This window comes from Phaenicophaeus curvirostris, chromosome 23 (assembly GCF_032191515.1).
Source record: "Phaenicophaeus curvirostris isolate KB17595 chromosome 23, BPBGC_Pcur_1.0, whole genome shotgun sequence".
Lineage (NCBI taxonomy): Eukaryota > Metazoa > Chordata > Aves > Cuculiformes > Cuculidae > Phaenicophaeus > Phaenicophaeus curvirostris.
The window spans coordinates 3,706,207-3,717,200 of record NC_091414.1 but is presented as its reverse complement, the minus strand read 5'-3'; the positions used below and the strand labels follow the sequence as shown (position 1 = coordinate 3,717,200).

Sequence of the window (10,994 nt, the reverse complement as noted above, 5' to 3'; positions counted from 1 at the left end):
AGGACCCCCCCAACCCAACCATCCCGCATCCCCAGGGCAGCCCCAGGACCCCCCCTTCTCCATGCACCCTGATTTGCACCAAAAATCCCCTTTCTCGCTGCCATCCCCACCTTTCGGCTGGATCCTGACCCCCCTCCCCACCTCCAGGGTTGGGGGGGCAGCCTCCCTCCAGCCCCTAAGCCCCCCCCCTATTCCCCCGAAGAGAAGCAAGAAAGCAGCAGCGGGCAGCGCTCAATAGATAGGGGTTTTGTTTAATATAAAAAAAGTGCCTATGAAAAAATTCCTTCCTAAATAACACAAAAAAGACCAGTTGAGGGGAAAAGCGGGGGCCGGGGGGGTCGCTCCGGCCGGGGCAGCACAGGGGGGAGCGGAGAGGGGGGCTCTTTGACCAGATAGGGTGTTTTTCCCCCCCCTTTTTTTTTTTCTATATTTTGCTTTTTTTTTTCATTTCAAGGTGTTTTTTGATTTTTTTTTTCTATTTTTCCCCCTTTTCCTTCCCTTCCACGAGCCACAAAGCTGTCCAGACTTTGAGGAGGGGGGGGCACACACAGAAGGGGGGAAGGACAGGAGCCCAAACCCCCCTGGTACCCACACCCGCACCCGCACCCTGAGCTCACCCTTATCCCCCTCCGCGCCCCATCTCCCCACCATGAGGGTTTGTGATTGATTTCTCTTTCATTTTATCTTTTTTTTTTAAATTTTTTTGTCTTTTTTTTTTTACTCTTAAACTCCTTTTTTTTTTTTTCCATACAAATTTGGATCTTTGGGTGTGTACTGCCAAAAAAAAAAAAAACAAAAAAACAAACCCAAACCAAAAAACCAAAACCAACCCCAACCCCGCCTCGTTCTTCTGAATAATAATAATAAAAAATAAAACTCAAATCATCGTCATTAAAAAAAAAAAGGCAACAGAAACCCAAGGAACCCATGCGGAAGTTGCACACCACAAAACCACAGCAGATGTACAGAATGCAATATACAAGACACGATTTATAATAAAACATTATATACAATAAATAGGTTATTGTTACTTTTTTTTTTCCTTTTTTTTTTTTTTTTTGTCGCTCGATCTGTAAATAAATTTTTCTCAGTGCATACTGGGGGGTTTTTGCTCTTCTCTGCTGCATATTCGCCTCTCGGTCGCTTTAGGTCTCATCTCGGTCACTTTTTCATCTCCCTCCGGTGCGTGGCTCTCTCTTCTTTTATTTATTTATTAATTTTTTTTTTGAGAATTTTCAGCTTTTTAAAATTTTTTTTTGTCCTTAAACATTTTTTTTTTTTTAACTTCTTTTTTTTTTTTTTTTTTTTTTCTTCAAAAGTATTTACAATTGCTGGTTTTGTGCAGAAAATGAAAATTAATCAAATAAAAAATACAAATTGAAAGAGTCCCTCTGCTTCTGGCCGGGAGAGGAGAGAAAGAGAGAGAGAACGCGGCGCCGGCGCCACGGCCGAGGCGGGGGGGCCGACGGCGAAGCTGGGGTGACGGGGTCGGGGGACCCCGCTAGCGGCAGCCCCCTCCTCTCCTCGCTGCTCCGGTGGCTGCGATGGGTGGGGGGCGCGGGGCCAAGGGTGGTGGCGGACAGGCTGCGGGGAGAGGAGAAGGAGGGGTGAAGAGGGGGGGTACCCCAAGATGGTACCCACAGAGGCAGGGGACCCACCCCCAAAATGCATCCACGCACCCCCAGGGTTTGGGGTCCTTTCTCACCCCCCCATCTGGTACCCACACACCCAGGGATTTGGAGACCTGAGCATCCTCAAAATGCACCCAAGGGTTTGGGGTCCTTTCTTACCCCCCCCATTCTGGTACCAACACCCCCAGGGGTTTGGTGTTCTTACCACCCCCAAAAAGCTCCCACACACCCAAGAGGTTTGGGGTCCTTTCTCAACCCCACCTGGTACCCACATACCCAGGCGTTCGGGGTTCTCACCACCTCCAAAAGGCACCCAGGGGTTTGGGGTCCTTTCTCAGCCCCCATCTGGTACCCACACACCCAGGGGTTTGGGGTCCTCATCACCCCCCATCTGGTATCCACACACCCAGGGGTTTGGGGTCCTCATCACCCCCAAAACGCACCCATGCACCCAGGGGTCTGGGGTCCTTTCTCACCCCCATCTGGTACCCACACACCTAGGGGTTTGGGGTCCTCACCACTTCCAAAAAGCACCCATGCACCCAGGGGTTTGGGGTCCTTTCTCAACCCCATCTGGTACCCACATACCCAGGGTTTTGGGGTCCTCATCACCTCCAAATTTCACCCAGGGGCCTGGGGTCCTTTCTCAACCCCATCTGGTACCCAAACACCCAGGGATTTGGGGTCATTCCTCAACCCCATCTGGTACCCACACACCCAGGGATCTGGGGTCCTTTCTCACCCCCCATCTGATACCCACATACCCAAGGATTTGGGGTTCTCACCACCCCCAAAAGGCACCCACGCACCCAGGGGTTTGGGGTTCTTTCTCATCCCCCATCCAGCACCCACACACCCAGGGCCCTGCCCCCCGAGATGGCACCCAAGGGTTTGGGGTCACCAGCCCACCCCAGTCTGGCACCCACAAACCCAGGGGTCTGGGGTCCTGTTTGGTCCCATCTCTCCACCACACTGGGATCCAGCACCCCAGACCCTAGGACCCAGCACCCTAACACGCCAGGCTCCAGCACCCATCCTTCACGAGCTCCAGCACCCCAGGGTCTAGCACCCCAGCACCCTGAGTTCCAGCACCCCAACGCCCCAGGCTCCAGCACCCATCCTTCATGGGCTCCCGTACCCCAACACCCCAAGCTCCAGCACCCCACCATCCTGGGCCCCAGCACCCCAACACCCCAGGGTCTAGCACCCCATCACCCTGGGCTCCAGCACCCATCCTCCATGGGCTCCAGCACCCCAACACCCCAGGGTCTAGTACCCCATCACCCTGGGCTCCAGCACCCATCCTCCATGGGCTCCAGCACCCCACCATCCTGGGCCCCAGCACCCCAACACCCCAGGGTCTAGCATTCCATCACCCTGGGCTCCAGCACCCATCCTCCATGGGCTCCAGCACCCCACCATCCTGGGCCCCAGCACCCCAACACCCCAGGGTCTAGCACCCCATCACCCTGGGCTCCAGCACCCATCCTCCATGGGCTCCAGCACCCCACCATCCTTGGCCCCAGCACCCCAACACCCCAGCGTCTAGCACCCCATCACCCTGGGCTCCAGCACCCATCCTCCATGGGCTCCAGCACCCCAACACCCCAGGGTCTAGCATCCCAACACCCCAGGGTCTAGCACCCCAGAACCCTGGGTTCCATCACCCTGCACTCCAGCCCCCACACCCTCGACTCCAGCACCCCACATCCAGGCTCCAGCACCCCACACCCTGGGCTCCAGCACCCCACATCCAGGCTCCAGCACCCCACACCCTGGGCTCCAGCACCCTCCACCCTAGGATCCAGCCACCCACAGACACCGGGGCAGTTCGGGTCCCCAGTCTGATGCTTGACCCCTGGGCAACACCTGGGGCAAGCGCTTGCAGCCCAACAGGGCTTGGGGGCCCCCATGGGTGCCCCTCACTGGATGCGTTTGGGTTACACCCCCCTGGAAAGCACAGAGCCCCCAGCACCCCCCCAGTGCCCCCAGTCCCACACCCCCTTCCCCTGGGACAGGCAGCGAGGGGGTTTGGGTGCCACTTACCGGGTGACGGTGGCATCTCGGAGCCCTGTTGGTGATGCTGCCAGAGCCTGGGGGGGGGGGGGTCAGCGCTCCCAAGCACCCATCGGCGTCCATCCAGCAAAAAAAAACCAAAAAACACCCCGGCAAAGCGAGCGGATGGGGAGGGAAAGGGAAAAACAATCCCCAAGCGGAAGCCCCAGGGGTGCTGGAGCCCAGGGTCTCGGCGAGGCTGCGGGTGGGGGGCACCCAGCCACTGCCCCCCCTAGACCCACAGCCACCTCCTGCCCAGCCTGGTGTCCACCCCCACCCCCCACCACCTCATCCTGCCTGCCCCCCCTTGCTCTGGGCTTGGCGGGGGCGTCCGTCCGTCCGTCCATCCGTCCGTCCATCCATCCATCCATCCGATTGTCCTGCTGCAGGGTGGGGGGGGGGGGGGCTGGCAGTCCGGGAAGCAGAGCCAGGGTGGTTGGCAGACAGAGCGTGTTTGAGTGCGGAGGGGTGGGGAAAAACGGGGTTGTTGTTTTTTTTCTCTCTTCATTCGTTATTTTTTTTTTTCCTTTTGTTTCGCTTATTTTTTAAATTTTTTTGTCCTTTTCTTTTTTTTTTTTTTTTCCTCCTTTTTTTATAGAAAAACAAACAAACGGTTCCAATCCCAGTTAAATACAGAACTTGAAAAGTGTTCCAGAAAAAAGTGCTGGCTAAATTACCTCTGAAAGAGAAACACAACACGGAGGGGGGTGGGGGGAAGGACACAACGATGAGAAGGGTGCCCCGAACCCCCTGTGCCACCCCCCAAAAACCTCGCCCCAAGGGGCTCCCCCACCTACCCTGTAACAAAACCTCGTTGTCCGCTTGGCACGGCAGCAGCCACTACAATGAGGTGACCGTAAAAGTGTCCTCGGGGTGTTGTTGCTCTACCATGGGTCCCAAAAACCCGCTCTTCTGGGTGGGGGCCATGCCCGGGTGCCCTTGGGGTGCAAAACTGGGGTACCTGTAGTTGTCCTGCAGCTGCAGCATTGAGTCTCTCGGTACGGGGGAGATGTTCAAGTCATTGATCAAGGGGCAAGCGTAGGGTCCTCGGTGATGAGCCCGGGACATCTCCAAGGGCTCCTTCTCGCCCTTGGAGGGGTGGGTGCCGCTCGGGCTGCTCAAGTGGGGGTTCAGACACGAGGGGTCCGTCCTGCCCATGAAGTCTACCAGCATCCCCGCCCCCGCTTTGCCGTCGTACGAAGGGCTGCGGGTGCTGGCGTTGGGGGAATACCAGTACGGGGGGTTTTTGCAACTGGGGGAGTCGTAGTGCGCTTGAGGCATGGGGAGATCGCGGCAAGCCAGGTGGGGGGCGTGCGGCAGGGCCCCCCCTTGCATGCTGTGCTTGAGCGACTCGCAGGTGGGCAGCTTGCGGATGTCGCCCGCCCGGAGGTCCTCCTTGAAGGCCAACGTCGGGGAGCAGTTGGGCGAGAAGGCTTTCTGCAAGCCGGCCTCGAAGACAGTCTGCTGGCCGGGGGCCGCCAGCTGGTGCGGGAGGGCAGGGAAGTGTTTGGTTTCCAAATCCGCCTGCCCCAAACCGGGAGAGTCGCTCTGAAAGCCCTGGACGAAGGTCCCGTCCGAGGGGGTAGAGGGGTTCATGGAGTAGGGGCCGGCGTAGTCGCAGGGGTCCCGCTCGCCCACCCCGAAGCCCCGCGATTGGGAGGGCAGGGGGGACATGCTGCTGTCCCCGCTGTAATAGTCCAAGCCCAGGTCTGTGCTGTCCTGGAAGAGGGGGTTGACCGCCTGGGACTTGGTGGGGAACTTGGCCTTGCCCGTCCCCCTCTCCTTCTTGGAGGCACAAGCTCCCCGGGACCCCCGCGGCTGCCGAGGTCCCGTGTTCCTCTTGGAAGGGTACACGGAGGAGGAGGAGGAAGAGGAGGAGAAGTTCAGATGGGAGGTGTCGAACATGTCCACCTTCTTCCGTCGGCCCCGACCGGGCTTGGAGTTGCTCTGGAAGAGGACGCTCTGGTTCCAGTTGTAGCCCGGAGCAGAGGACGCCTCGTTCCAGTCCATCATCAGCTTCTCCAGGCTGGAGAGGCTGGACTGGCCCTCGCTGGAGGAGGCCTCGCTGTTGGCGCGCCGGTAGCCGGCCGGCTGGTTGAACTGGGTGCTGTCGGAGGACGATTCGGAGAAGGTCTCCGAGACCGTCTGCTGCTTGGCTTTCTGCGGGGTGTAGTTGGAGATGTCCAAGATGACGTTGGGCTCATTGAGGTGGCACTCGAAGCCTGGGTTGTAGAGCTGGCTGAAGGCCTCCGAGCTCCAATCCAACCCCCCGTAGCCTTGCCGGAACGCCCAGGGCGCGGAGCTGGGGAACTGCCGGCAATTCTCAGGCGAGGGCTGGAAGGAGGCTGAGCCCTTAGGCACCATGTAGCCACCCGGCGAGACGGTGCTGGCCCGGCTGTCGCATCGCAGAGGGGTGTGCGCCGCGCTGGAGAACTGGCCCCCTTGCTCGGCGCTGTTGAAGAAGGCGGCTTTGCCCAGCGGCAGGCTGGGACCGGCCGTCTGCGGCGCGTAACCGGCGCTGTGGGCGCTGCTCGGGGAGGACGGGAGGCTGCTGCCGCTGCCGTAGGCGAAGCTGCAGTCCTTGCTGTCCTGCGCCGATGGGTACTGCTTCCCCGGTGGGAAGACGCTGGCGGGCGCCACGCTTTGCCCGGCGCCGTAGTTGCCGTACGGCGAGTAGCCGGGAGCCCCGCTGGCCGCCGGGTGAGCCGTGGGCGACCGGGAAACGGCTGAAGGCGGCACCAGCTTGGGGAAAGCCTCGGCTCCCCGGCATTCTGATGATGCTTGGGCTACGCCGTAGGCGGCGGCGGCGGCACGGCCGGGTGGGAACGCCGGCCGACCCTGCATCGCCGCGTGGAAGGCGGCTTCGGCACCGGGCGTCGCGGATGCCACCTTGCCGCCTCGGGATGGGTAGGCGGCCAAGCCACGTTGGCCGGGGAGGGCGGCCGGCGGGGCCGTGTAGGCGGCCGCCGACTTGCGGGATTCGGAGCGGGATGCCGAGAGGGCGAAGTCCAGCAGGTCGGAGGAGTCGTCCGAGTCCAGCAAGGAGCGGAAATAACCGGTGAAGAGGCTGTGCCTCTCCGGACCAGCCTCCGCCTGCGAGGACGCTGTGCTCCCGGCGTAGAAGCCAGCACGGCCGGACGAGCCCGACTCCAACCCAGCGGCGTGGAAGGGTCTCGCCTCGGCCCCTTGGTAGCCACCGCCGCGGCCAGCCTGGCCGCTGGGGTGGCCGTGGTGGGGGGCCCAGGGGCTGCCCTTCTCCCCGCTGGCCCAGTCGGCGGGGCCATCGCCGAAGCTCTGCCCGGGGTTGGGCTCGGGGAAGAGAGCCCCGTTCTTGCGGGCGCGTCGCTTCCGCTTGGGTTTGCCCACGGGGTCGGGCTCCGGCCGGCCCCGCTTGCGCGGATGCACGGGGTCGGCGTGGAGAGCCGTGGGGGCTTTCTTCTTCTTCCCGATGCCCTCAAAGAAATCGCTGAAGGAGCAGCGGGCAGCGCGGGCGGCGTGGCCCCCTCCGCGCCCGCCGAAGCCTCCTGCCTTGCCGCCGCGCCGGCGGAAGCCCTGGACGCGGTGCAAGAAGTGGGAGATGCTCTGGGTGTCGGGGGCTTGGTGGATGGACTCGGGCTCGCTCGGGGTCCAGCAGCGCGGCGGCGAGCAGCGCCCCGAGCACTGGCTCTGCCGGTTGAGGAACGCCAGCTTGGCCAGCACGTCCGAGTAGTCGGCTTTGCTGTCGTTGGTGTCGGCGATGTAGGAAGGCTGGGGCGAGGCCAGCTTCTGCTTCCTCCTCCTCCTCTTCTTCACCTCTGGCGTGGGCTCCTTGGGCTTGGTCTGGCCCAGCAGCAGGTTCTTGGGTGGCCTGCCCCGTTTGCGCTTCAGGATGATGGGCATCTCGCCGGGAGGGAAAACCACCACCACGTTGCGCCCGTTGTTCTTCATCTTGAGCAGCGGCGTGGGCTCCATGGAGGTGCTGGCCGCCAGCTCCTTGCCCTCCAGATTCAGGTTGCTGCTGAGCGACGACACCTTGTAGGTGGTCTTGTTCCTCCTCCCCAAGGACACGGGGATCTTGGCCATCTTCACCACCATCTTCCTCACCCCACGGCACTTGCTCTTCTTCCCCGTCACGGGGGTCTTGGGCGCCTCGTCGGGGTCCAGGGTGTCAGCGGGTGGTGGTTGCGGGGGGGTCAGCAGCGGGTTGCCGGGTTCCTCGGGCCCGGGGGGCACCTCGGTGGGGAGGGCGAGGGGGGTCAAGACACGGTTTTCGGGGGTGACGTCCACCCGGCGCCCTCGCCCTGCCCTCCTCCGGCGGCACAGCATCTTTGGCTTGTCTGTCCGGCGCAGGGCGTACTTGCGGTGGTCCTCGCCGCATCGTCCACCCCCCCGGCCCCCGCAAGGGCCCCGCTTCACCATGCCACCCAGGGGACACGCGCCCAGGCGAGGCTGCAGCCCGTGGGGCCGCAGAGGGTCCCCAGCGCCCGGCTGGGCCTCCAGCAGCTCCGACACGGTGCCTAGCGGCTGCGCCTCCAGCAGCGAGGGCTCGGTGGGCATTAACGGGGCTCGGGAATCCAAGAGCGGAGGCTCCAGGGCGGCGGGCAGCGGCTCCAGCGTCTGCAGCCCCAGCGGCTCCGCCAGCGGCTCCAGCGACTGCAGCTCCAGCGACTCGGACAAGGGCTCCAGCGACTGCAGCTCCAGCGACTCGGAGAGCGGCTCCAACGACTGCAACCCCAGCGGCTCCAGGTTTTGCAGCTCCAACGACTCTGGCAATGGCTCCAAGCTCTGCGAATCGAGCAGCTGGGGCTGCGACTCGAGGGACTGGGAATCCAGCAGCCGGGACTGGGAGTCCAACTCTTGGGCTGGCAGCAACTGGGGCTGCGGCTCCATTGCCTGCGACTCCAGCAGCTGCGTCCCCGGGCACGCCAGGGAGGCCAGTTCATTTAGGATGTCCGCCTCGGCCAGGTCCGAGTAATCACCCGCGTCAGGCTGGGAGCATCCAGCTTCCTCCGCCGGCGCTTTGGAAGCCCCCCCGGGCCCCCCGCTGTGGCCGGGGGGTTGTGGGGTGCTCCTTCCCCCTCCGTCTGCTTCTCCGTCGCGGGCAGGCGGCCGGGGATGCCGCGAGGGCTCGGTTTTGCAGAGCACCCCGCGTTCCTCGGGGCTGCGGATGCTGTTGGCCAAGGAGGGCGAGGAGAAGAAGCTGTACTGGAGGTCGCGGTCGGCGGGCAGGAGGCGGCTGTCCTCGTGGCCACCGCCACCGCCGCGGAGGCTGCCGCAGTCCAGGTGCACCCCGCTGCTCTTGAGGTCCTCGGAGAGGCGGTTGAGGTCCTTCATGATGTCAATGAGCTGCACCACGGGGTGGAGGTTGATGTGCCCGTTGCCGCACTTGCTGCGGAGCAAGGCGAGGATGCTGTCGACGTTGCAGCGGCCTGAGGCCAGCGTCGCGTTGGGGAAGGTTTGAGGGGCCCGATCGCAGGCGGCTGCCTCCTCCGCGCTGCCCCCCAGGATCCGGGGCTCACCGGCACAGCCTAAAAGGTCCTCGGCTGCCTTGGTGCCCCCGTGCACGCTCTGGCACCGGTCGGCGGGGTCGCCGTGCAGCAGCGAGCCTGCCTGGTGCTCCCGGCCGAGCGCAGGGCACGAGCCTTCGGGGAAGCTCAGCACGCTGCAGGATAAGGCTTTTTCCGCCGGGCAGGCTGCGGGGCGCTGCGCTGGGTGCCCCGGCGGGTAGAACTTGGGCTCTCGGACGTAGTCGGGCGAGCCGCGCACAACGCTGGTTGTTACCACTGGGCCCGGGGGCTTCACGCGCATCCTGACCTCCTCCTCCCCCGCGGGCCGCTTGGCCGAGCAGTTGCTGACATGGGGGTCGGGGAAGGGGAGAGCGGCACCTGCGTGGGGCAGAGACGGGGACAGTGAGGCTCCCAGGGCACCGCCAGCCAAAAGCAGCCGGCGGCGCCTGCTCCATCCCCGCCGCCTGCGTTCGGCACCCACCTCATCCCCTGCCCCAGCACCAGCAAGGATCCGGTTGGCACCGCGGGAAGTCGCTCCCACCACCCCCAGGCTGCTCCCTTGCCCATCACAGTGGGGGGAATGGGGTGCAGCCCCCACTTCTGCTCAGGGGAGCCTGGATGCCCTCCACATAGCATCACCTGGCTTGCCCCAGTGCAGAGGGAAAGGGGGGAATGGCCTCAAGCTCCACCAGGGGAGGTTTAGGCTGGACATTAGGAAAAGATTTTTCATGGAAAGGGTCATTGGGCAGTGGCAGAGGCTGCCCAGGGAGGGGGTTGAGTCCCCTTCCCTGGAGGGGTTTAAGGGACAGGTGGACGAGGTGCTGAGGGACATGGGTTAGTGATTGATGGGAATGGTTGGACTCGATGGGTGGGTCCTTTCCAACCTAGTGATTCTACGACTCTACGATTCTATGAATTTGGGCTGCCACATGCCCCCACGGAGCAGGACTGGGGGGGTCAGCACCAGGCTAGGACTTACCCTCGGCTTTGCTGCTGCTCCTGCTATTGCACTTGAGCTCTCTGCAGAAAAGAAAAAAAAAAAAGGGGTGCGGAGGGTTAGCGGAGAGGGGGGCGCCCACCGTGCCACCACCAGTCCCTACAAGGGATGTACCGGGAGCTGATCCTGAGCTCCCACAGCCCAGAGGGCAGCGCGTGCCCATCACCGTGGTGTCGGGGCTGCGAGCAGGTTAGGGATGCAGAAAGGGGCTGTGTGGAGGGAGATCTGCCTGCAATCTAGGGGGGACACAAGGGACAGGTTTATCCCCTTCCCACCCCCACAATTCCGGGGTGCTGTGTGTTGGGGTTGGGATGAGGGGGGGGGGTCCCAGGTTTTGGGGGGGGGGGGGGGGTTGTGGGGGCCGTGCAGCCTCGTTGCCACTAGGTGGCCCCTGCGAGCCACGCTCTCGCCCGGTGCCCCCCCCTCCCCAACACCCCTGGGGCTGGGGGGGAGGGGTGGAGTGGGGGGGGGTGCTCTTCACCCTTTGGGGTGATCCAACCTCTGCACCCCCCCCCAATCCCACCTCCTTCCAACCCACCCCCCATGCATGGATGTTCCCCCAGCACCCAGTGCCAGCAGCCCCCCAAGGGACACCCGTGCCTCAGTTTCCCCTCGCTGGCAACAGGGACACAAGCAAAGTGAGGGTGGGGGGTGTCGGACAGGCACCTACGTGGGGGTAACGATGCCCCCAGCACCCATCCTGCACCCCACAGCGGGGTTGCACACCCCAATTTGTCCCCTTTCCCTAAACCAAAGGTTTTGTAAAGCCATGGAGAATCCTCCCTCAAACACACTCCATCCCCAGGGATGCTCTGCAGCCAAAGC

The 10,994-nt window shown here is 62.7% G+C and overlaps 1 protein-coding gene across 6 annotated transcripts in view; it reads right to left on the bottom strand.

Moving 5' to 3' along the window:
- Nucleotides 1-889: 889 nt before the first annotated feature.
- The window catches only part of AHDC1 (AT-hook DNA binding motif containing 1), a 58,550-nt gene continuing 48,445 nt past the window's right edge, over nucleotides 890-10,994 (bottom strand). For all 6 annotated transcript variants that reach the window (XM_069875537.1, XM_069875534.1, XM_069875532.1 and 3 more), the window contains 4 exons: nucleotides 10,152-10,192; nucleotides 4,484-9,550; nucleotides 3,678-4,365; nucleotides 890-1,584 (listed from right to left, as the gene is read on the bottom strand). In XM_069875537.1, the coding sequence (XP_069731638.1) occupies nucleotides 4,527-9,473 (4,947 nt within the window). In that variant the 5' untranslated portion in view covers nucleotides 9,474-9,550; nucleotides 10,152-10,192 and the 3' untranslated portion in view covers nucleotides 890-1,584; nucleotides 3,678-4,365; nucleotides 4,484-4,526. The remainder of the gene's footprint in view (nucleotides 1,585-3,677; nucleotides 4,366-4,483; nucleotides 9,551-10,151; nucleotides 10,193-10,994) is intronic.